This window comes from Clarias gariepinus, chromosome 1, assembly GCF_024256425.1.
Source record: "Clarias gariepinus isolate MV-2021 ecotype Netherlands chromosome 1, CGAR_prim_01v2, whole genome shotgun sequence".
Lineage (NCBI taxonomy): Eukaryota > Metazoa > Chordata > Actinopteri > Siluriformes > Clariidae > Clarias > Clarias gariepinus.
Genome location: NC_071100.1, coordinates 14,692,501 through 14,717,794, shown reverse-complemented (window position 1 = coordinate 14,717,794; position 25,294 = coordinate 14,692,501). Strand labels below are relative to the sequence as shown.

Here is a 25,294-nt window from a genome sequence, read left to right as displayed (position 1 = left end):
CAGCCGACCGCATCTTTTCGACCTGCTCGCTCACGCACCGTTAGGGGCGGAGTAACACACTCGGAGGAAAGCGCTAGCCGCTCCTTCCGCTTGCGTGAGCTCACAGACGCCCCTGATTGGCTGTAGAGCCGTGATTAATGTGGGAGCACGAAATACCTCCCATCCCTCCCCCCTGAGAGAGCTCGGCCAATCAGCTCTCTCTAGACCTCCGGCTGCGAGAGGTTACATCCAGGAATCGAACTCGCGATCTCCGGATGATAGGGTGAGTACTTACCCACTGCGCCACTCATAGGCCCCTCATTTCTTCATATTAAATTTTTTTTTAAATGTAAAAACGAGAACGAATGTTTTACTGTGGCAGGCTACAAAGTGCCTGAAGATACATTTTTATAAATTACCTGTTTATGAAACAACCTCGGCAGCAGCCTCATTTCCCCTCTCGTTTGTTCCAAACAACTCAGTATTTAGGATCATTAGTATACTAATCACTGGTCTGATCATCTGTCATCATCTGCACCTGTTCCTTACTGGTTCATGCCCTAAGTAAGTTAGATGGCTTTTTTATGCTTGGATGATTCATAGGTCACTTTGTGGCTTAGCAGAAAAAAAGGAAAAAAAAAAACATTTCTCTAAAACTGGTCAGCCAAAAGTCAGGGCCGAAAAATTCCTTCAGGAGGCCTGGACAACTATTCCTTAAGACTACATTAAAATATAAGAAAGTCAGACTCTTTGGAAGAAGGGTGGCTCCAGACATTTGCACAGTACTGTATATACAGTATGTATATTAAACCCTGGCCTTGTGTTGTACCACATACCGATTCTAAAGATTTTTTCTAGCTATTGTTTAGTATTAGCTCGGTGGTTTAGGGGACTATTGATCAGAAGGTCCCAGGTTCAAACCCAGCACCACCACGTCGCCACCGTTGGGCCCTTGAGCAAGGCCCTTAACCTTCAACTGCAAGTCACTCTGGATAGACATCTAGACTTCTTCTGATAGATGTAAAATGCCTCAGATGACAGACTTCCATCATCAGCAGGAGAAGATGATCACTGATCGTCCTTTTACTAAGGTTTACAAATTCATGGACTTTTGGTGGTCTAAAAATAACAGAATGTCATGTTTTTTGTTTTGTTTTACCCAAAAATGGCTGATGGACAAGAATTACTGTCCAACTGATGAAGTATGCAAAATATAGAAATGTAAGTTTATAAAATAAAAAACATGTCTAACACAGTGAACTCCAGTAACCTAGATCGGTTACAAAGCCTGAAAGCTTGTATAACATAAAGAGGACGCCCAGTCCACCAAAAGCCTTAAGCTGATATCATTAGCTCTCCCAGCCCTCGCTGTCAGTGTATTTTTAGCCGTGTTAATACATCAGAAAAGAAATGACACCCATCTCCCAGTGACCCTCAGACACTCGGTGGATATTAATCAACCTCCGGAATACTGCAGGAGGAAGTCATTAAGCAAACTCTTCTTGGTTTATACGCTTCCATCCGAAAGACGCGATTTAATCCTAATTATGATGTGCTGTGTTAATTTGCGGACAGATTGTCAGAACTGTTATGATAATCTTTAGACAGAAAGCAGGAAAGACAAAGGACAGAGGACGTACTAGGCCCGAGAGGCAGGTTTCAGTGTTAAGCTAGGCTATAAGCTTAGAGGAATGGAGTGAGCATTGTTTACCTGTCAGCTGGCATTGATTAATCTTGTGTTGGCTAAGATCGCTCGCTGAGTCGAAAACCTGGTGGCAGGAACGGCAGCTGTGCTCCTCGTCCTCCTCCTCCCCCTCGTCCCCTTCCCCGGGAGAGCACCTCCTCCTCGTCAGACGCCTGTCCTCGGCATCCTCACACACCGTGTCGGGGGCACACTCACGATCTGTGGTGGAAAACAACAGAGAAAAAAAGCAGCATGCCATGGTCACTACTGGGTGCTGCGTCCACTGGGACAACTGCTGCCAGAGTTATATTATTAGCTAAGAGTCATGGAAGTATAAAAATTGGATAGAATTGGGTTAATGAAAATATTAACCGGTTTAAAATTAAAACTGAATTGTTATTGTATTCATTATCTCTATACGTCTCCATGGCTTTGGAAGGAACAATGTCTCGAAGAGTTAAACGAACTGTGCGATACTCGTGGTAAAGAGACATGATTCCACCTTAAATATTCCACCTTAAGTAATAAATATCGACCCTCAGGAGGTTCTGTTCTCTCCAGTTATCTCTATGGATCATTTTTTTCCCAAGCACTTAATTAAAGTGAGTCAAAAATGTGTACTTTTTTCAGATTAGAGAGAGAGAAAAAAAAAACATGCTCAATCTATTACATTAGCTGTTCTTCTGTTTCTTCATTCATGGTTAACTGTGGAATCGTACAGCCGTGTTTCGGTTAAAAAAAGGCTCTAGAACCATCTTAGAAATCCAGAACTGAAAGCCACCCAAGGATCGGTTCTAATGCAATGTTGTGATACTGGTAAATGTGATGGTCCTTAACATTCCAGTTACCAGTTATAAGGATTGCAGCATAAATCTCAAGATAATGCTTTCCTTGTGCTATATAACCAACTTGCAGAAATTCTCGCATGCTTGCAAGTTACATCACATTAGATTGACATTACCCTGAACAATATGCTTTGAAACATAACCCCAAAAAAAGGACGAAATATGTTCCAGATGAACTCTGAACCCCTTCATCGAAAAAGGGCATCTGCCACTTCAACGGCTCAGAAGACAATAGCGAGACAAAGCACGCAAAGATGAGATTGGTGTGTGTTACGCTCTCAATGTGACACACTTCCCTGAATAATTCAGCCTTCGCTTGCAGGCAGCCACGGGTCGCACACATCAATATTCCCGTATCTGCAGTGTTGTCTTTCACAAGCGAACCAGGTCTGCAATGGCGCCGGCTATCAATCTTGCGGCTCTGCAGTGGCCATCTAATTCATAAAATGGAACAAGCCTTCTAGGCCAATTCTTACATCAACCTTGTCTCGAAATGGAGCTGACAGTCATGAAACAAATGGACCGCACTGTATGCGCATCCGAAGCCTCATCTGTCAAGCAACTTCCTCATAATGTCACGGTGATGAATAATCAATGGTGATCGCCACAAAACAACCGTTTCCTAAACGTCCGCGTTCATTTAAAACACGACGATTAAATTTTAATACGTTTTAGCGGGAACCTTTCTATTGACTTGTCATGGCAACAAAGATGCAACACACTGTGTAGTGAATCAAACGAATGCACCGTTTCCCCCCACGGTGAAGGATTTTATTCATTAATAAAAATCTCTGGAAAGTTATTTGCGCTTAAATTACCTCTGGGATATTGTTTTTTATCCTAGAACTGAGATCGAAAAGGTTTCAATCTTGAGAGGGAGAAAAAGGAAAAAGGGAAAGGTTCCGCCCAATGCATTAAAGATCCTTCGGTTCTAGAACAACTAGAAATCTAGAACTAGGAGATATGTCCACATATGTAGAACTAAAACCTTTGCAAAAAGCCAGGACAACTAGCCAAACCGAAGACCCCATGAGGATAATCACAACAGCAAATTATATAGGACTAACACCAACAACTGAGAATTGTCAGATCTATGGTTTTTGTATTAAATGTCTTGTATTTGAACCTGAAATCCTTTTTTTTTTTTTTTAACAACCCAAGCACACTGGTAGAATGTACAAGAATAAAGTGTTGAGACATGATTACTCATCACACCTACATTGTTGGCTATTGTTCCAGAAGGTCCTGGACCACCCAGTAAATTCATTTGTTCAACTTCTTTATCCTAGTCAGTGTTGAACAGCATCCCAGTGTATCCTGGGAACACTGGGTGTGAGGCGGGAATACATTTCGGATAGGACGCCCAATCCGCACCTAACAATCCTACAGTATAGCTACTGCCTGGCCGGGTGATCTGAAGAGTCCAGATTAACCCTGTTTCAGAGCAATGGATGGACCAGGGTAAGAAGAGAAGCTCATGAAGCAATGCACTGGTGCCATCATGCATAGTGGTCACTGTACAAGCCTCTGGAGGCAGTTGTAGTTGGTCAGGTCTATGCTTACGTCAGCTGACTACAAGGATGAACTGAATGACCAGGTTATCACGTCTATGGAGTTTTTCCTCCCTTAATCGCACGGCCATATTCTCAAATTGTGACAGAGTGGGTCTGGGAGCATGAGGAATCATTTTCACACATGAACTGGCCACCAAACTGTGCACTGTAATTAAAGCCAAAGGTGGTCGAGCAAAATATTAGAGTGTATTAAGTCTTTTGGTCAAGCAGTGTACTTGAACAATTCTTTATTTTGTTGCTGCCCTCACAAGGCTGTTTATCCTTATGTATAAACCTGTTCTTGAAGTTTTCATATATTCTTATTAAAGTTCATTAAAGGTATATACAGTATATGTACCATGATCCAAGGATTGATTGCTTTTCTCTACCAAGATAAGTCGCAAAGTTTTTTAAGATAAGTTTAGGAGCTGGTGTGTACCATTGCTATATACTGTACAGCGGGACAAAGGGAAAGGCTGCCGTCCTGAAATGAGCAGAAACTATGTTCCTCATTTTCCCTACTTTCCACAACTTTCTCATGCATTTAGGATTCATTTTATTTTGTGAGATTCTATAGGCCAGAGTCTAAAATACCATCTATTTCAGGGACCTATTCAAACAAATGTCCCATGGTGCATAGCGTTCTACACCCACATTAGGATCTCAGAAAGATCTAGATGTACAAAACGTTCCATTTATGCTGTATTTTCGAAAGAGGGGGTGTATCACATGGGTGTGAAATTCCTTAAGGAGCACCGTTTCAGAACTCATCAAGGCCACCCAGGATTCTTTCCTCTCCTAACTCCCTGAGCCTGAACGCCAAGCACTGATGTAACCCAACACCCTTCATTGTCATTCTCTCATGGCGATGGAGGCTTGTGGAACATACCCTCTAAAAATATCAGTGTACCCATCCCTGTGGGGGTTCTAGCAGAAGCAAGCAGGAGGTGGTGCGAGAAGATGAAAATCCCAGCCTGCCACCGGCAGATGCTTGGCCAACAGCGCTGAAGTAGGCTTGGGACAGGGGCCAGTCATGCCAAGCATGGTCACCCGAACACCAGCGAATCTCAAAGGACATGACCACACGCTTCGTGTCTTTTTCTAGACTGTCAGGCGTGTAACGGGAGAGTGGCGGCTTGCTCAAAGTGCAAATCTTCACTTGGTTCAGTTCGGTTTGCCCATGTTCATTTCAGTCTGCTTGGCTTCGCTATAGCTGCCAGTGCTTTGGCTCTTCCAGCCAATTTCTTCATACTGCAATTTGCAAGAAGCGCTAGATTTGTGTTATCATGCAGACAAATGATATAAGCAAAATATCAAAGCAACAATTTTCACATTAAGAACTGCCCATGAAACAACTGAAACTAATTAAAACGCTTTTTAATCAACGCAGACTGATATCTGGGGCGTTTTTACACTTGGCCTGAATACTTGAGTCCTTGCCCAGGTCTGATTCTCTGCATTTGGCTGAGGTTATTCATATTCACAGGTTTGCATTTGCATTGAATTCTTCCTGAACCGTAGGTCAATTGCACAATTTCACACATCACTTTTGTGAACACAGCCTTGCAAAATAGTAGGTATTAAGTTCATCCATTTGCACTGAAATGCTTTTGGATGCATAGCATACCACCAGTGCGCATGAATATCTGCAAAAAAGACAAGATCTCTTGTTAATGTGTTTTTTTGAAACAGTGCGCCAACCCTACAACGTCCTGGTTGAAACAGGGAACTTGCAATAGGAAGTAATTTGACATAATAAGCCAACCACACTACTCAGCAGACTGCCGCGAAAGGGGATAGTTTCCACATCCATAGATCGGTTGAAGCAAGCTCCAAGCCACCTCTTCCAAAAAGACCAGGGATCAGTTCTTTGACCACTCCCAAATTTACTTTCACCAAACTCTCAGGGCAAAGAGTGCAAAAAGTTCTTTTTGGCTCCTTTAACAGTCTAGCAAGACCTGCTGAGATCGTTCGCCACCCTCATGAGCTTGTTTCCTCACACAAGCTGGCTTTTGACGCTGTCAGGACGAACGGTGCGGGCGCTCAGCAAGAAGCAAGGTCATGGAGATCCAAGGGATTAGAGCTCAAAGTCAATACCGGGTTGCTCTCCGCCCAGGTTTAGACCCATTAATCCATTAGATCTAGACATTCTCCTACCTGAATCCCCCGAAGAGTGGACAAGGGATCAATGGTACTCTGCTTAAGCTAACTGACAGCCAGGAGTCATGCTTCTCTCTATCAGCTTTTTTAGCGCATGGTAAGACAAATAATGGAAAACAAAGAGCAGTTTGCTGAGCTTAGAGGAAACTGAATGGACGTAATTGTTTTTCAAAGTCCATATATCAGAAGATGTCTGTGTCACTGGTATTCAAGGGTAATAAGCCACAAATTCGATCAAATAAATTGATGTATCAATATAAAAGAGCTTACAAAACTGCGTTTTTCTAAATACTAGACATCGCCTTTGCAGATTCTATGAGCGGATGTTCAACTATTCACCGAGGGACTCAATCACTGTTTTCTGATTTAATTCCGTCCTCCAAAGACACTGAATGATGCCATTTAAAGTGAGCCCTGCAATATCATGTGCATGCTTTTGGTCATTCGTCAATGTCTGGCAAGACTGCTCACTGCAGAGACATTCTAGTGACATTTATCACTCCAGGACTTTCATCTGGGGGTCAGGCTCTGACACCTCCCTGACCTAATATTATTGAATCGTTTCAGCACTTAAATATTTATAGTGGTTTAATTGATGTTCTCTTCTCAGCTATGGAGAGCTCCTGCTGTGGGGCCCCAGACCCCCGACTGAGCTAGCGTGCTGATTTCCCTCTACGGAGCCTCCCGCTGGGACCGAATGTGGAGGAGGAGGAGGGGGCTGGCTTTGGCCTGGACTGTACCGCCAATCTGTCAAACCACCAGAGAGAGGGGACGAGGGAGAGAAACAGAGTAAAGCACGAGAGGAAAAGAAAGACGAATGGACCGACTAGAAGAAGGATACAAGTCTGTGGCTGGGTTTGACTTAGTAGAAGACATTTAAAACGGGATATAAAGATAGAAAGAGAGAGAGAGAGAGAGGGGGAATATACAGTAGTATGGATAAAATAAGAATACACATATTTGAACATCATTCGATTTTGTTGAAATAGTTGCGAGACTACATGAAATAGTGCTGGAAATATTTCACGCATTGTTATAATTCATACAGTAGGGTTACAGTATTTGTCCAAATATACCAGACGTTGTCTCATCAATTAACTGTTATGCAAGTAGGACAATAGAAACAGTGATCAAAATAAATAAATAAATAAATTATCATTTCTTGATTCAAATAACAGGATTTTTTTTTTTGATGGCTTATATATCTGGCACCTTCTATGATAAAGACTAATCCAAAAAAAAAAAAAAAAAGTATGCGTTTTAGATAAAGAAGAATAAAGAACCCAGTTCTTGGCAGCGCTCTCAGACTTCTGGACTCTACTGTATTATGACACTCCAGTATATCTAGCAGCAACCATTAGTTCCAGAAATCTGACCCGGCTGTGCCATGAGCTGGAGTCCAGCATTAACAGCCCTTGAGCTGCAGTTCCTGAGAAAGCCCCCGGGGAATCCGCCATTGTATCTGGTGTGCACTACTCCATCTAGCTAGCACTGCAGCTGATCAATAACCGTCAGAGGCAGATTCGAACGTTCAGCACGAATACAGAGCAGATCACGAGCGCCAGCCCAGATCATACTCTACACATTGAAATTATTTTCTTTTTCTCCCCAACAGGGAAAAATCTCTAATGAGCAGAAATGATCGTAAAAATACAATGAAATAAATAAATAAAAAACCAGGGATGGCAACCTACCCTGAATATGCTTTATATTTTTCAGTTCTTCAAAGTAGCCACCATTTGCTTTTACGAGAGCTTTTCACACTCTTGGCGTTCACTCAGTCAGCCTCGTGAGATTGTCACCTGGAATGGTTTTCCAACAATCTTGAAGGAATTCCCAGAGTTCTTGAGAACTTGGCTGCTTTTCCTTCACACCCAGGTCCAACTCATCCCAAACCATCTTAGATTGGGCCAGATTATCTCACGCAGCACTTTCATCACTCTCCTTTTTTTGGACAAAGAGCGCTTACATAACCTAGAGTTATGTTTGGGGTCATTGTCCTGTTGGAAACCAGACTTGATGGCATGCTGCTCCAAAGCGAACGCCGTGGTAGCCACGCTGGGTAAATGTGCCCTTCATTTTGACCAAGTCACCAACAGTGTTACCAACAAAGCACTCCCCAAACCATCACACCTCCACCAAGCTTCATAGTGGGCGCAGTACTGTTTGTTTCATTCTGTGTGCTTTGCTATAAGATCGAAAGTGCATCGCTTAAAAGTACAAATTCAACACATGTACCAGCCAGGGTGGGTTTCTACCACACTTTTCTTCCCCTGTAAGCATTTCCTCTCTCATTTTCCCAAACATTTCCCGAGTAGTGTAACTCTCTACACCTCCCTCACCTCAGCTCCCCTCACCACCCTGCCCCCACCCCCCGCCCCCCCAACTCTCCACCCGAGCTCGAATTAAGAATTTATTTTAACCGGCGTGCAGCTCCACTCGACACGTGTTGGCATCTCCTGATCAAAGGTGCGCGCGTTCCTTTTATTGCAGTCAGGGAGAGCTGACACACACGAGAGGACATTAAGATTGAATAACCTTCACACCAACACCCACTTCTCATTATGGGAGGCAAAAAAAAAAAGAATAAAATAAAAGCAGAAAGAGAGAAAAGTCATAAAACTTCTAAGCACCATTCACCCATGTGGGTCAGTGTGTAGCAAAACAGAGAGCAAGACGAAGGCAGAGAGGTTCTGAGTGCTGAATGTCAGCAGGTACATGAGTCTGATCACTTCGGATGTTATGTTTAAGATTAATTTTTAAAATACGTTATGTGAAAATAAATAAAATATAGCGAGTATGGTGGCCGATTTTAAAAACCTGATTTCTATAATATAATTTTTTCTTTTTTTTTTGATAAGTAAAAAAAAACTAAAGATGAAATAAATAATTTTTCAGTCATACGGAAGCAACTAATGAGCCCTGAACGTCATGGCGAATTACGTTGGCTTCTGTTACACCAGTTAAGTTAAGTTGACCAGCTAAGATCATGTGCCTGGATTTTATTTCCAGTGATTCATTTATACAACAAAGCAGAAAGCGTGCCCAGTCCTTCATGAACTCATCCCGGAATCGAAACTTTACATTACCGACCAGAAGTGACTCAAATCTGATTAAACACCCTAATGTGACACAGATCTGATTTTTAGAACTGTTTGAACACACAATTCTGATGTTTTCCAGATCAGATCTGAGTCATTTTCATATGTGGTTCTAGATCGGATGCGATATGCGGTCATGTGACTTGAATGAGAATGGCCAGATCAGGATTCATGCAACTTTGTGCATCTGACTTTTGCATATGTTGGGTGATGATGTCATCGGTTAGCCCAGGCAGCACTGGGAATTCATAACAGCTCTATGAAAGTGCAAAAGAGATGCGTCTGGCTTTCTTCCTTCTTCCGGACCTCACCAAATGCAGGCGACTAACTAATTGTCCTCCAGAGCAAAATCCCAAGGATATATATATACACACACACACATATATATATGGCCAAAAAAGTATATATATATATATATATATATATATATATATATGAAATATGAAATGATGAGCAGTAATGTTTTGAGGCCACTCCAGGACCTTAAAATGCTTCCCACGAAGCCACTCCTTCGTTGCCCGGGCTTTGTGTTTGGGATCATTGTCATGCTGAAAGACCCAGCCACGTTTCATCTTCAATACCCATGCTGATGGAAGGAGGTTTTCACTCAAATTCTCACGATACATGGTCCCATTCATTCTTTTCTCTACACGTGTCAGTCATTCAGGTGCCCTTTGCAGAAAAACAGCCCCAAAGCATGATGTTTCCACCCCCATGCTTCACAGTAGGTATGGTGTTCTTTGGATGCAACTCAGCATTCTTTCTCCTCCAAACACGAAGTTCTATTTTGGTTTCATCTGACCATATGACATTCTCCCAATCCTCTTCTGGATCATCCAAATGCTCTCTAGCAAACTTCAGACTGGCCTGGACATGTACTGGCTTAAGCAGGGGAACACGTCTGGCACTGCAGGATTTGAGTCCCTGGCGGCGCAGTGTGTTACTGATGGTAGCCTTTGTTACTTTGGTCCAAGCTCTCTGCAGGTCATTCACTAGGTCCCCCCGGGTGGTTCTGGGATTTTTAAACACAGTTCTTGTGATCTTTTTGACCCCATGGGGTGAGATCTTGCGTGGAGCCCGAGATCGAGGGAGATTATCAGTGGTCTTGTATGTCTTCTATTTTCTAATAATTGCTCCCACAGTTGATTTTCTTCACACCAAGCTGCTTACCTATTGCAGATTCAGTCTTCTCAGCCTGGTGAAGGTCTACAATTTTCTTTCTGGTTTGCTTTGACAGCTCTTTGGTCTTGGTCATAGTGGAGTTTGAAGTGTGACTGTTTGAGGTTGTGGACAGGTGACTTTATTAACAGATGCCATTAATATACAGTAGGTAATGAGTGGAGGACAGAGGCGTCTCTTAAAGAAGTTACAGGTCTGTGAGAGCCAGAAATCTTGGTGACCAAATACTTATTTTCCACCATAATTTCCAAATACATTCTTTAAAAATCCTACAATGTGATTTTACAATAAAAAAATCACAGGCCTCTTTCATCTTTTTAAGTGGGAGAAGTTGCACAATTGCTGGATGACTAAATACCTTATGATCTTATCTAAAAATTCACGTTTTCACCTACAGTAGGTGAGACACTTTTTAGCTCCAATACCATGTTTTGGCTGCCGTAATGTGAACACCTTAGATATAAGCTGCGTTCAGATTCGTCAGGTTTCAATTCAGATTCGGATTCAGTGCATTTGATTAGCTCTTTCAGTGTGTTAGCTGAGGAGCTGAATAAATAGTTAGTGTTAGACTGATAACGCAGAGGAACTGTAGGATGGTGACTGATTATTACTGCATAGACAAGTAGGCTACAGCATGAGAAGGACTGTGAAACAACAACGAAAAAAAAAACATTATATATAGCGTTACAGCAGGGATTTCCATTAAAGTTCAGTCTTGGGTGCATGCCAGGTGCATATAGTACCGTTTGTGAAGCATTACATGTTAAATGTATCAAGTAATCCTTCACAAATAAAACCGAAGGCCTGGAAAAGCAACCTTATCCAAAACGAGTGCAAAATAAAAAATGATTGCTCTGTGACATATCCTACATATGGATAAAGTTAAAGATTTTCCTCGCACAGAACAGACAAGAGAGAAAAGAAACGCAACTATCAAAGCTATCAGGATGAGAACAGGACCTCTGGTTCCCCTGGTTCACGTCCTGGCTGTTGCAGGAAGGAGATATACTACGGGACGAGGAGTCTTGCCGTGGCACAGTCGCACAACAAAGGAAATGAATAATAGAGAGGCTGATTTCAGCAGAGCCAGAGGAGAGCGAGGTTCTCTCTCTATTCCCTCCCTCGCTCTTTCTTTCCTCTGGCAGCGGCACATTGATCTCTCATTTCTCTATCCCTCGTTCTCACTCCATATCTCTCTCTCTCTCTCTCTCTCTCTCCTCCTCCTCCTCTTTAGGCACCTTGTATTCAGCTATCCAAAACGAACACAAGTCGATACACTCCGGTTTAACCAAAACCAAAAACAAATGTTCTTTTTTTTTTTTTTTACAGAATATCTCAAATCTGATGTAGTCAGTGTGGAAAAATGGAGGGAGCACAAAAAGAAAAGGAAAAAAAACCTAAAAGAAAGAAAGAAAGAAAGGGGGGGTTGTAGGGGCGCAGAAGACGCATGTGGTTATAATTACAGCCAGACAGCACAGCACTCCAGCCAAGCTGTGGATCTTAAACACGCCTGACTTTGGAAAGAGAAAGAAGAAAAAAAAAAAGAGAAAGTCTCATTAAATCCCTGATGCTACGCTGTTCCTGAGCCTCATGCTAGCGAGAGCGCACACTTTTCTTTTGTGACTAATTTCGCTTTTCTTCTGGGCACGTGTCAAGCAACGATGTGAGCTTTAGGCTCTTTCGCTTTTTCGGGTTGCTTCTCTCTCAAACTCGTGCAAAGGCCACGGACATACCTGGAGGCCAATTTATGAACTTCTCCTCACCACCGGGAGACCGAGCTGTGTGTCTAAGGGAACTTTTTTTTTTCCCCACAAAAGTGCCAAAACTTTTTTTTTCCCATTAGAAAAATGAAACTGTGCTTTTTCTCTTTTGTTTCCCTACGGCTTCTGCACCAGTAACAAAGTTTCCTCCTGAACACTGGTGCCATAAGCAGTCCTAACTGATTGATCTTCATATTAATTATTATTACTTTTTCTATCGAACGAAAGAGTAAAGTCTCTGCACCTTAAAATATCTCCAGTTCAGCTCATCTGAGCACTTCTTAAAGGGCGCCTCCTGTTCTCTCTAAAGAGCACACATCTAATAAAACACTCATAACTGCATGGTGATGCAACTCTAAGACCTGGTATCAAACGTTCAGCAATTAGTGTGCTATAATTATCACTTACGGTACGTTGTTCATCGTTACACACTTGAAAATGTGTCGAGCGCACGGTAAACTCGGACACTATAAAACGCAAAATTATATTCCGTACTGTGAACTCTAACCTGTTAAAGTTTTGCATCCAGAAAAATCGAAACCAGGATTAGGAATAGCGGAACCTGGGCATATGAATTTAATCTGATCTGGAGTCGAGTCCTTAGGGCGAAATTCCGTATTGAGAAACACATTTTCCTATAGGAAATAACGTAAATGCAGATAATGTGTTCCAGCCACCCAAATATATTACCAATATTACCAATTTCCAACACTGTAAACATGTTTCTTTTTACATATAAAAACAATTACAACATTTAGAAAAGATGTGAATAAAGTGAAATATGAAATTAGTCGACATTAAACCTCACGTAACCTTCATTTATTATTCCAGCTGTTTAAAAACATGAAAAAAAGAAAGCGTCTCTTTTTTCTTCTTCCTACCGTCATTTTTGGGTCTTCACTAAATTTTGCACAAAATGTAAAAAAAAAATATATATATATATATATATATATATATATATATATATATATACTGATGCAAACCAGTCATAAACGGATACATGCAACGGGAAGTACCTGTGCCTGACTAGGTCGCTCATACTCCAAAAATGTTTCGCATACTGAGGCAAATTTCTTGCTAAATTTTAGTTCTTAAGGTGAAAAATTCTCAAGGCAAAAGTTTGTACGCCAGTGTTCCACTGTACAAATGTTACGTGCCTAGCAAGAAAAAATTGCTAAAATACGACAGAGGCAAAATTTAAGAAACAAGAAACAATTCACAACAGCTTCGACTGTTTTTTTAAGTGGTTTAAAGTTGAATACTCAAACAGTCGAGGAATTATTTCTATTATCTTCTTCTATTTTTTCACCAGCTTGCTAACATCACATGACCTCGCCATGCTAACTAGTCTACTTATCCTGCATTTTTACGAGCATCTCAATTCCCTTAGCTCAATTTTAGTCCATGCCATCTGATTTTAGTTTTAAATTAAATTTCATGCTGTTTCCCTTTTCGCTTTCAGATCAGGAGAAAACCGGAACTGAGAACTGTACCGGTTTTCAGAAAAGCCGCTTAGCATGCTACTGTACACTACGTCTTCACCTTGAATGACTGACTTTCAATAATCAAATCCTTCCAAGAAAAAAGGCTTGTACCGTCTCTGTGTTTCTGTGTCAAAGACTTAAGCCTGACACGGCGACGGGCATTTTTCAGCGACGGCCAACGGAAAACAAAAGCGGCGATGGTTTTTTTACTCGTCGGCGATGCCAGGCTTTCAGAAGGGGCCGGTGGTCCCTCGTGCCTGCTGGGCGAAGTCATCCATATCAGGTTTAAAATAACCACACATGAGACCTAACCTTTACACGAGACAAATGAAAGAAGAGCCGGGCTCGGCGCACGTCAGGAACAGGCCTCGTTCAAAGGCGGGCCGGCCGAACGCATGACCTGGATTAAAGCTCGCTGCCTGGAGGCCAACAGTGAATGTCACATGAGGTGACAGGAAGCATTCATCTGCTAAAACGCTGACGGTGCAGCATCAAGAGGAGCGCAGAGAGTCGCAGAGGCTGACACGCACCAGTACACACCATCATCTTATACACACCGCCAGACCGTCGGCGTTTGTTAGCAGAGCGAGATGAAACACAAACAGGTGTAGGAGTCAGATTAGCCTACAGCCTAGCCACGGTGAATGCTCAATCTGACTGTTTTAATAGATGACGAGGATGATGGAATAAAAAAAAAAAAAGCAAACTGATGTGTGGTGTAAGAGGAATAAAACATCATTAGAGGAAAACTCTGCGTTCATGAACAGTAACTCTGCTTAGAGTCAGGTTGCATTACAACAAGCTGCTTGTTTGATTCGTTTTTCCTCTAACAGTACATGCCCATGTGCTCCGTTCCTTATCTAACCTAGCTGTTTTGATCAAATGTTCGACAGCAGATGGACAAACGGATGGCAGCAGTCTGAGAAAGCCAAGGGAAAAAGAAAATATAGGAAGACATGACAAACTCCAAAGACAAATGAAATATTACCGCTTTGAATGGCAGCCTGCCCAGGAGTGTGCTGTTCCTCCGTCACATTGTCTTCTACTGCCATGGATGGAAGAAAGGGGAAAGAGAGAGACAGAGAAAGAGAGAGAAAAGAAAAACACAGAATAAATTAGTCACCAAACATGCAAGCCCAGAAATCCTTGGCTAAACAATCTCATCCTAATCTTCTGGAATCTCTTAAGCACAGCTTCAGTGAGTGGTCGTGGATTTTTTTTTTTTTTTTTTGCATTGATATGCAGCCTGAGTTTTTTTCCCTTAATGTGACTTTCTCTTGTTTTTTCCGCGGCCTGGTTCGGCTCGTTCCTATGCAGCAGGTTTTGCAGGGAGGCCCGCAGCCACCCACATAAATCACTTATCGAGTTGAGTAATAACACGATGAATTATAAAAAATCCCCCCCAAACAAAGATCTCGCCACATGCCACGGCATGCTGTCCAATACATGAATAACTCATCGGGTTTGTCTCGCAACAACGCACTAACATTCTTATCATGAACCTCGGTGTGCTGCAAATAGCGGCGAGGAGCTGTGTACACTTTAAGAAAGGAAGAAAATTCACAAAAGTGTGATGTTGCCAGAGGTAACGCTGCACATCCTGTCTGTTTGGAGCCTCGTCACCTGCAGCACTTCTGCCTCCTGTCTTTCTTTCCATTAGCCGAGCCATGTCTGTGCATCCTAATGATTCTCAGCAACTGCTCGAGAAGCTACGCTGGTCTGCAAATGAACCCCCCTGCTTGTCGGCTATTTAGACAAATTCATTACACGGCAATCGAGCGCTCTTTGACGAGTGTACGGGGCGCCGGTTGTGGTTGCTCGCTGTAAAACTGTTTCATTAGAGGCTCCTTGCCTCACCGGCTAAAACTGGAAGCGCTCCTTGTCTGTATGTCAGGTGCGGCGAGCTAAATGGATTTTAGCAGCAGGATGAGAACAAAAGACTCCCACCTGCTCCATGGAAAATGAGGGTCTCCAGGAGGAGGCCTGCACTCCTCACCACTCCTCTCCTGCCGTCGGAAAGCCGGCCTCCATTATGCCTCGTTCCCCATCTACCCTTTCATTTCCCGAGCGCGGCGAGTGGGAGTCGTGACAAGAGGGCCCTGCTGGGGGCCACCGGCCGCGCAGGAGGCCGTCTTGAACAGAGCCTTTTTAAAAAGTCCTCCATTTGACATAATTAAGTCAGAGGCTAGTGGCGCTGGAGTAGGTGGGCCGTGCGGGGAAAAAAAAAAACGATAGGCCAGCGGCAGGCAAGCTGCGTCAAACTCGCTTTTTCTCCGAAAAGCTCGGCGGGATCTTGAGGCAAAGCTTGCTGAGGAGAGCAATCAAAATTCTGACTGGTTGGATCATTACAGTGTTTTTTTTTTTCGCTGTTATGTTAGTGCCAGTCTGTCTGCAGCCACTCAAAAACTATAAGAAGTCTCATTTAAGTGGAGCCAACTTTTCGATGGGAAAAGTTGAAACTCTTCTAAAGCTTTGTCACAAAAGCATGCTCATTGGTTCTCAATGTGGGGTTCAGGAAAGGCCAGAGTGTCTCTGAGGGCCAGTCTAGGGATACATAATGTGTTTTTACCTTGTCGCACTGATGGAAATCACAACCTACCAGTTAACGTATCGAATTTTTTTAAATAATTATAAATAATAAAAAAAATTATTGTACACTTTAAAAAAATATAGAGTCATATAGAGTATTTGAAATAGTTGGATGATGTTAAACAGGTCACAAGGTATGAGAGCGTTTTCAATACAAAGAAAATATATGGTAGCAGAGTGTTCAGTGTACAGAACTACGTATTTACGTATCAATTATTTAAATGAAGGGAAATCATCGGGCCTGAGAGGAGCTAACATATTCCCAGGAAAGGATTTTTTTTAAAAGCATTTTTTATTACTCTCTTGGGTCTAATTAGTGAAGTGACAACATGAGTCATAGAGAAAAAAAATGAAACAAAAGGTTTAAAGATGACATTAACCTGTTTAAGTGCTCATGATCTAAATCAAACAGTCTATCAACAAACCTAATAATGTGTTCGGTCGGTGGAATCAGTGGAAACTTCAGGAATAAAACACTGCAAGAAATGTGCTAAAATATTACTGTACAAATTTAACTAATGAGCTTAACATTTGCATAAACAGATTACGTTCGGAGGGAGCGCGTGAGATTTATTTTACAGATAAAAGAGGTGCCTGTCGGCAAAAAGTTTGAGAACCCTTTCACTACGCAGCGTGTGATATTTTGTAATTGGTCATCATTTCTATAGAAAAGCAGGAAACCAGTCATGAGCAAAGTTATGCCACAAATTGAGACCGGCTTGATGTCCAAATATTCCTCCCTTGAAACAGACGCACAGCTTGCGCACGTTCACGTGAGCTAAATGAATTTCTGCAGCGCACCGGAGACCGGCGCACGCAGGAGCATTTTCAATCCGGACAGGAGGGGGGTTCTTAATAAATCCCCCACAGCCAAATGGGAGATGGGAATACGGGGAGTTCATAGTTTTGTTTTGATTACCATCCCTGTTGGTGAGAACCGGGGAGTTCAGGCAGAAAATTCCTTTTAATGACACGATCAGAACTTTTGCATTACGGCAGCAGAACAGTTATTTGTCACCACGGCGCTCTCATTAAAAAAAAAGTTTCTCTCGCTTCAACCGAACTGCGCATGTTTAGTAATTTTTTTTAATATTATATGTATATATATATTTTATATACAGTGCATAAATTCCTTCTCGGTTGGATGTTGTGATGGTTTTTCCTGCTGGGGAAGTGATTAGCCATTAACAGTAGTGAAGATAAAGACTACTGCACAACCTGCCATACTGTCTAATGCCATCGATGGACACACGTGGAGTTATGAATATGAAACCTGAGGCAGAGGCACAGCACAAAGGAGCGAGCTGTGCATTCGAGGAAGGAAAAAGTAAACTAATGTTGGGATTTAAGGGAATAAATACAAAGTGTCTTTATGAAAATGAGCTGATGTGCTTGAAAACCAATGAGGCGTGTTGTGATGGCGTAAGCTGGACAAGATATTCGGATCAAGATTCGTACAGAATATAGAAGAAAAATGAACTAAAGGGATACAAGTTGTATTTCGTAACTTTCGGAAAATGTTAGAGAAATAATTATTAGATTCTAAGCTATTAAAAAAAAGTAAACATCAACCAAGGGTTTTAACAAAGGGGAACTAAAAACAGTACTTTTGCAGAGCGTTTGAATTAAAACTTAAAGCTTAAGCGGCACAGATACGTGCCGGCAACACACCATAGGTTAATGGCCATAAATATATATATATATATATGTGTGTGTGTGTGTGTGTGTGTGTGTGTGCCTATATAGATGTCTTAGCGGTGTGTGTAAACGGGGAGGCTTCAGACTTCAAACTGTGTATTTTTTTTTTTTTAGAACAGAAGTTATCACTACTTTTATAACAGATAAATTTTTACCACTACTTGAATATGCGAGTGACATCTCAATGATGGAGAACATTTAAAACATCCATGTAATTATTATTATTTAAAATTTCGACAACAATAAAAACACATGATTATGTGTATCTGTGCTGTTTCTTTGCCTATGTGACCCGTTTTTACATTTTTTTGCTTAGTCATGTTTGGGTAGTTGGTTAAAATCAACCTAAATAAACAGTTCCTTATATTTTTTTTATTTAAAAAAAAAAAAAAAAAAGCAAAACATCTAAAATGCTCTTTAACTATACAAAAAGAAATGATAGGTTTTCCATTTTCAGATCTTCTGTTACAGTTTATCCAATCACATGGAAAAGTGTGAATGATTTAGCTGAAGGGGAGACTTATTCTTCAGTGATTTTCCAATTCTTTAGCCTTCTCTGGACTGATAACTAAACTCATGACATAAAAAAAGCATGGCTTGTATATAGAAAAATAAGCTGCAGACAAAAACAGAACTATTAAAGATGACTGGAGGAAAAGGCATGCAGCTTTTTTTTTCCCCTACATCAAATTCAAAACAAGTGTGTCGCATCCAAGTGATGCTTCATGAGATGATACACATGATGATGATCAACTAACTACGATCTATGCAAGCCTCTGCAAACTGGGTCTTGAGGTTATAACCCATTATTCACTCACACACACACACATATCCTTTCTCTTACTGAATTCCTGGACTTTTTTTTCCTGGATGGAGTCACTAAATAAAATATTTTCAACGGTGATTTCTGACACCAGACATGTGTTGTTTTACATCCTTTTTTTTTATTATTTACATCTCACTTCATTTCTCGACATTTACAGCCTACTAAAACCTAAAACTACATCTCATGTACAGAAGTCTTCTTGTATTTATTTATTTTTTTACATACCTACCCCTTTCCTGGTTTGGAGATTAAAGAGCCAGTTCAAATAATAACAGTTATGTTTTGTAGTGAGAAAGATATGACTTTTAAGATTTCAATTTACACTTACTGTACATGTTTTTCGGTATGCTTTGATATATTTAACATCCGCACATTCTTTCCTCAAGTTAATGTGCCATTTCTAACTAAATACATAAACACTGCATACCAGATATTCAGTTACATATTGCAATTCTTGTGTGAGAATTCATGTATCGCCACATGAAATCCAAAATCGACATTTTAAAATGTATTTGAAAGTTATATATGTTTGCATTTGAAGTGGTAAAATGTTGCAGTTCCTCTATTATCCAATAGGCGGTGTGCTCTCAACCATTCACACAAAGCAGCATTGGGTAGTGCTAGCAAACCGTTTGATAAGTTTGTTTAGAACTGTAACGCAATCTGAATATAATTTTATTTTGAATCGGGATGTTTATAAAATCATGATACTTGGAGAATCACAATAAAATGGATCCACCGCCTAGGTATCGTAATAATATCCTATCGGATAAATACTGTACCTATTTTAAAATTTTTAAGAGCTATAATTTTGCAAGAAATTTGCCTTGGTAAACAAAGCATACGAACAACCAAACCAAGCCCAATTGAATCCCGGCTAAGTTGCACGTATGTCTGGGAGCTGATCAAAAACTCATTAGCGCCAGAGGAATGCCAAGCCAAGTGAGTTTATATATATTTTGTGGGTTGTTTTTTTTTTTTTTTGCATTTTGTGCAAAAGTTAGTAAAGATATAGCAACATGGGTCCCAAAAATGTTAGCAAGTATGATCGCAAAAAGCAAACGTTCACTTTTGTTTTTTAAAGCAGCTGGTGCCAAGAGGAATCATAAAATAAGATTAAGTGAAGTTTAATGTCTATTTATTTCATATTTTACATAATTTACATGAGATTTTCTAAATGTTTAGATTTAACTGGTAATATTAGTAATATTTTTGGGTGGCTGGAACGGATTATCTGCATTTACATTATTCCCTATGGGACAATGTGTTTCGCAATACGAGATTTCGTCTTAAGAACTCACCTTCAGAACGAAAACATTTTTTTATGCTGAAGTTTTACAGTATTTATCTTAAGTGAAGTAAAAGAAAACAATAGGTTTATTCCTAATATCTTAAACATCAGATAGCATCTTACCATTTGAATTAGCTAACGCCTATTCGCTCGCTTCTACAATACAAACTGCATCTACACACATTACCAGCTTATTAGCGGTTACACTTGCCGGTAGCATTTATGTTTACTGGAAATTTAAAATGCAAAAATATATCTTGTGATGTTGTGTGTCTGAAATTTTAGTGAGGAGAAAGTAGAGGTGAATAGTGTTAATCAAGAAACAAGTCTGAAAATCAATCTCTGTGGGGGAGAGAGAGGTTTGCTTAGCAGAGTTAGCATGCTAACAAATGGAAACTTCAAGCAAAATGATGTCTCTCTGAGGTAAATGTTTTTATTCAGTGATTGTGAAAGGGTGTTGAGGTGAAAATAAACATTACAAATATACTAGAGGTTGACACTCCACCCTTATTTTTCTCCCTTTTATCCCTGATATGCTTAAGTAAGCTAAAAGCTGGGGGTTGCTTCGAGTTCAGCTTATCTTTAAGGATGACTAACACCAGTCATGACTAACTGAGCTGCCATTTTAAAGCAAGTCCTCGTCAGGAAGACATCGAGCTGCCCTTCACACCAGAGAGAGAGAGAGAGAGAGAGAGAGAGAGAGAGAGAGAGACGCTCATACAGCTGTTTTTAAATAATAGGGGATGTTAGTGGAGCTGAACGGCGGGGAAAATGGTGCGGTAGGACCAGAGGACTGACCAGGAGAGAAACCCTCACGAGGCGAATCACCGCTCAATTTAGAGCAGGGCACGACGGGTCACGCTGCCTCAATTAAGACTCTGAGCTAAGACGCCAAAAACAGGACATCCTCCCAAGTAGCTACTGAGTTCACATACCATAGTTTAAAAAAAAACATGCAGTTATGTACGTTATGCTGTATATATCACACTAATTGCTGAATAATGCAATAGTTTTTTCTTCATTAGCAGTTTTAGTGTTTGTGTCTTTCTGTTCCTGTGAAATCATTAAAAAAACAAAAACATGGTGATCATTAGGACATTCTGTGGTACTGTAATAATAAGAGTTAGAAACCGTCATGGTAAGCAATATTAAGGGATATTATTTAATCTAATGCAAATAAAGCAGCTGCAAATGCACAATTTCATTATTAATTCATACCAATCTCATTAGCGGCTACAATAAAACCGACAAACAAGATATTTTACTCTTATTTGTTAAGATGATCATTCTTAATTACTAAGCATTACATGCACACACACTCCTCCCAGCTGGACCAGTGAGAGGTAAAAAAAAAAAAAGAAAGAAAAAAGACAGCCACCTACAATGACAAAAAAGAAGGAAAACTAAGAGAGAAAAAAAAAAAAACAGAAAAATCGGCCAGCTCCCGAGACACCATGAACAACTTACAGAGGCGAGTGTCATGAGAAGTGACAGCTCTGCTAATGGGATTTTTTATGGCCCTCTGACAGTTTTCTTAATGACAATGACATTTTTTCTGTAATATCAAATAATATTGACGGACGGTGTTATTACATGCTTATAACCATGCATAGGATTTGCACAGCATGTGAAGACTAAGCGAGCTAAACTCTGAATGAATCTGAATCACTTAGTCAGATATTAATCCCTTTAAAGCTCAGATTGTTATCCAGCTTTTCATCATATTGGCTATAGCACACTATATGCTGATATCGGAAATGAATCAATGACAGGTATTGAATTATAAAACTTGCTAAAAAATATATATACAAGCCAAAGCATCAATTTCCCAAGATAGATTTTGTATATAAAAAATAGTTTTTTAAAGTGATTCTCTGATTATCCTCTTTTTGCCTGTTATAATTTTCCCATAGAGAAAAACTTAGCGACTCTTACAATACACTAACTCTGGAGACTCCTTCCATACATGCGGCTTATAAAGAATAAAGACTTTTTTCATTGTTACTATTTATTACTATGGAAATAATAATGTATTCAAGTAAGCACAAAAAAAATTAACGTTTTTTTAACGAGACATGACGTTTAAACAATATTAACAATTATTGCACAGACTAACTTAAACAAGCTGGGAATAATCTCTGTCAATTTTCCACTTAAAAAAAAACGAGTGAAAATATCATGAATCTGGTCAAAGAAATATATATTGTCTTTATACGAGATTATAAAATGAATATTATACAAACTGAATATAACATGATTAAATCTATAGACTTGGATATAAAGTACATAGACAAACAAAATAGACATATTTTAATTATTTTTAAGTATATATTTCTTGTTTGTCTATCAACAGATAAACGTGTTAATTTTAAGCATTTATTTCTAAAAAGAAGTAAAATAATCTGAACAAGAAATGTATGTTCAGAATAGGCAATAGGTTATAACCTATGTATATACGGTTTATTTTATCTTATTTGGTTATTTTATCTTATATTAAGAAATATAAAGAAGATTCAATGTAAAGATGATAATTTTGCAGTGTAGAAATGTTTTAATTTGATTCGAATCCTAAACTTAAAAAAAGAAAAAAAAACTCTAATTACAAATAAAAAAAGGCAAATATTTCTAATTGACCATCGATATTAAGTGACAGCTGTGAATGTCTAAACTGTACACTCATCTGTCCCAAGTGCAAAAAGAGATATTTAGCTTGAAGACCTTAAAAAGCCTAAAAATAAACCTAAAAAAGTATCTTCAGGCAATATACAAATATCTCAATAAAATCTAAGGTTATTTAAAGCTTGTACGACTTCGCAAGTGTTCACCTGTGATTCTTTTTCATATGATTCATTCCTTTTTACACATGCTTCTCAAAAAAAACGGTTGATTTATTCCACATGATTTTCTCCTATGATTCATTATTTGCACGTTATTTTCTCACATGATTCGTTTGTTTTTTTCCATGTGACTCTCAAGATTTTTATTTTTTTTTTGCTTGTGATTTTCCAGCGATTCCTGTTTTATTAGTTGTTTTCTGATTTATTTTCATTTGATTCTCACATGATTCATTTTGTGCATATGCTTTTTTTCCCACTTCACTTGTTTTCATGTTATTAGATTTTTTTTTAAATTATTATTGATTCCATGATTGACGAATAATTTTGGAACATGGGAAGGTAGTCACGTATCATTACATATTATCCACACGACGTCACATTTGTTTATGTCACTTGCATTTACATACAGTAGTTCTCACGTAATCACATATGAAACATGTCTGATGTGAGACGTTAAAGAACATTTTGATGCAACGACACACATGGATGCATGATACAGTATACTCTAACACAACCACACTGTATAATCCGTACGAGGCTCCTAAATGCTGACCTTTCCTGTTGAATGTTTTTAGCTTTTGTCTCTGTGCTTGGTACAGAGACTGTATGGAAGAGGTGTATACACTATATTACAGGTGGATATGACACCGAAGTGATTCCATGGCACCCGAGATACAGGAGATAAATGGTGCAGAAAATATATTTATGTATGCAGGATTCACTGCCAGTAAAATCCGAGCGGTCGTTCGGAGATGCATTGGTGGACGGGCGCATACTGGTGTCCGGTGATTACACGCCACAGCTGCGTTTCAGTAAGAAACCGAAAAGAGAGATAAAGAGAGAGAGAGAGAGAGAGAGAGGAGAAAGAGCAACGTGGCAGGCGTCACACATTCCACAGCGACACTGAAGATCCAACTTGGCGACAAAGCACCGGAAAAAAATGGAATGACAGGAAGTATGTAGGTATGAGCTACACAGAAAGGCAGGACTGGGTAAATGTCAGACGCCGAGGTTGAAGTGTTTGCATACAAGCGGATGATGTATGGCCTCCGTCTGTGCCATTTATTCCCTCAAGCAATAACGCTATCGCCCCTGTCTCACACGCTATATTGAAATGGGTGGGGGGAAAAAATGGCTTTTGGAATTTCACTGGGATCCACATGTGCAGCCTGGGACGCTCGGGGTCACGTTTCACAAAGAACGAAACTCTCTCTGCGCAGAGATATGCTTCGATACATGCTGTCTGGGTCAGGGGTTCTCAAACTTTTTGTTAACGTTCTTATTGTCATTATTTATATGGATACAAAAAATAAGAATTACTTTTATATCCCACCATTTGAAATAAACTCATCGAGCAGTTTAATCACGATTAAAAATAATAATATGTAAAAAAAAAAAAAAATTTTTAAATAAATATGATAATGATGTGCTGTGATTCTGACCCCTGGTGGACACCCCTCCCCCCCACCCCCCACCATCACTATCACATCTACCACCATAAGAACCAGTGGACTAATCCACATGAGCTTTAACCTGACTGAAATCTGAAATCGATGCAACTTTTAAAGAACCAGTAAAAAATCTCCAATCTTGTTTCCAATCCATTCCCTGGCACACACACACACACACACACGCGAACATCTCTTTCCCTCAAGTTGGACATAAAAACACAGTCCCAGATCAACTAATCAAAACAATAAAAAATAAAAAAACACAACCCGCACCACTCTGATACATTTGACTCTACTTCATCTCAAATCTCGAATCGAGCGTCTATCTCTAAACGCCGCCTCGAATGTAAAGCCCGGACGAGACCCCTGCGTCGCCCCGGCGTGTGCCTGCTGTCCGTCAACACCTTTCGCGGAACAACGGAGAGATGCCATGGTGGTTGTGTTCTCTTCTCCCTCGAGGTGTTGATTTTTAAAATGGTGGCTAGAAGAACACACCGCAGACCGTGTAATCTTGCTTTCAGATGATGACTTCTGAGAAACGGCTTTGGGGGTGGGGGGGGGGGGGGTGCAGGGGGTGGTTAAATAAATAAATAAATAAATAAATAAATAAGGGGGGGAGAGCGGGCAGACCACAAGCTGGGAATGTGAAATCGCGGACAATTATTTGCTGAGCGAAATACAAAGCCTGCCAGATGAACTGGAGCTTAGCCATGAATACCAGTGGCTACCCTCAAAGGCTACAGGGGGAAAAAGTCTGCATTCGATTTACTTTACCGCCTGTGCGTGCATGTGCGCGTGCATGTGTGAGAATAAAGAAAAGTCTCTCCAGTCTTGTTTGCAAACGTGAAGTCCCTAAA

At 40.3% G+C, this 25,294-nt stretch overlaps 1 protein-coding gene across 8 annotated transcripts in view; it reads right to left on the bottom strand.

Moving 5' to 3' along the window:
* Positions 1-25,294, bottom strand: part of LOC128519739 (zinc finger protein 521) — a 134,139-nt gene that overhangs the window by 106,802 nt on the left and 2,043 nt on the right. For 5 of the 8 annotated variants that reach the window (XM_053493624.1, XM_053493598.1, XM_053493604.1 and 2 more), the window contains exons 2-3: positions 14,734-14,790; positions 1,691-1,882 (exon numbers count right to left, since the gene is read on the bottom strand). Coding sequence is in view for 6 of the 8 variants with exons in the window: in XM_053493598.1 (XP_053349573.1) it covers positions 1,691-1,882; positions 14,734-14,790 (249 nt within the window). In the remaining 2 variants the exon portion in view is untranslated. The remainder of the gene's footprint in view (positions 1-1,690; positions 1,883-14,733; positions 14,791-25,294) is intronic. The other 3 variants (XM_053493632.1, XM_053493590.1, XM_053493614.1) reach the window with 2 other exon arrangements.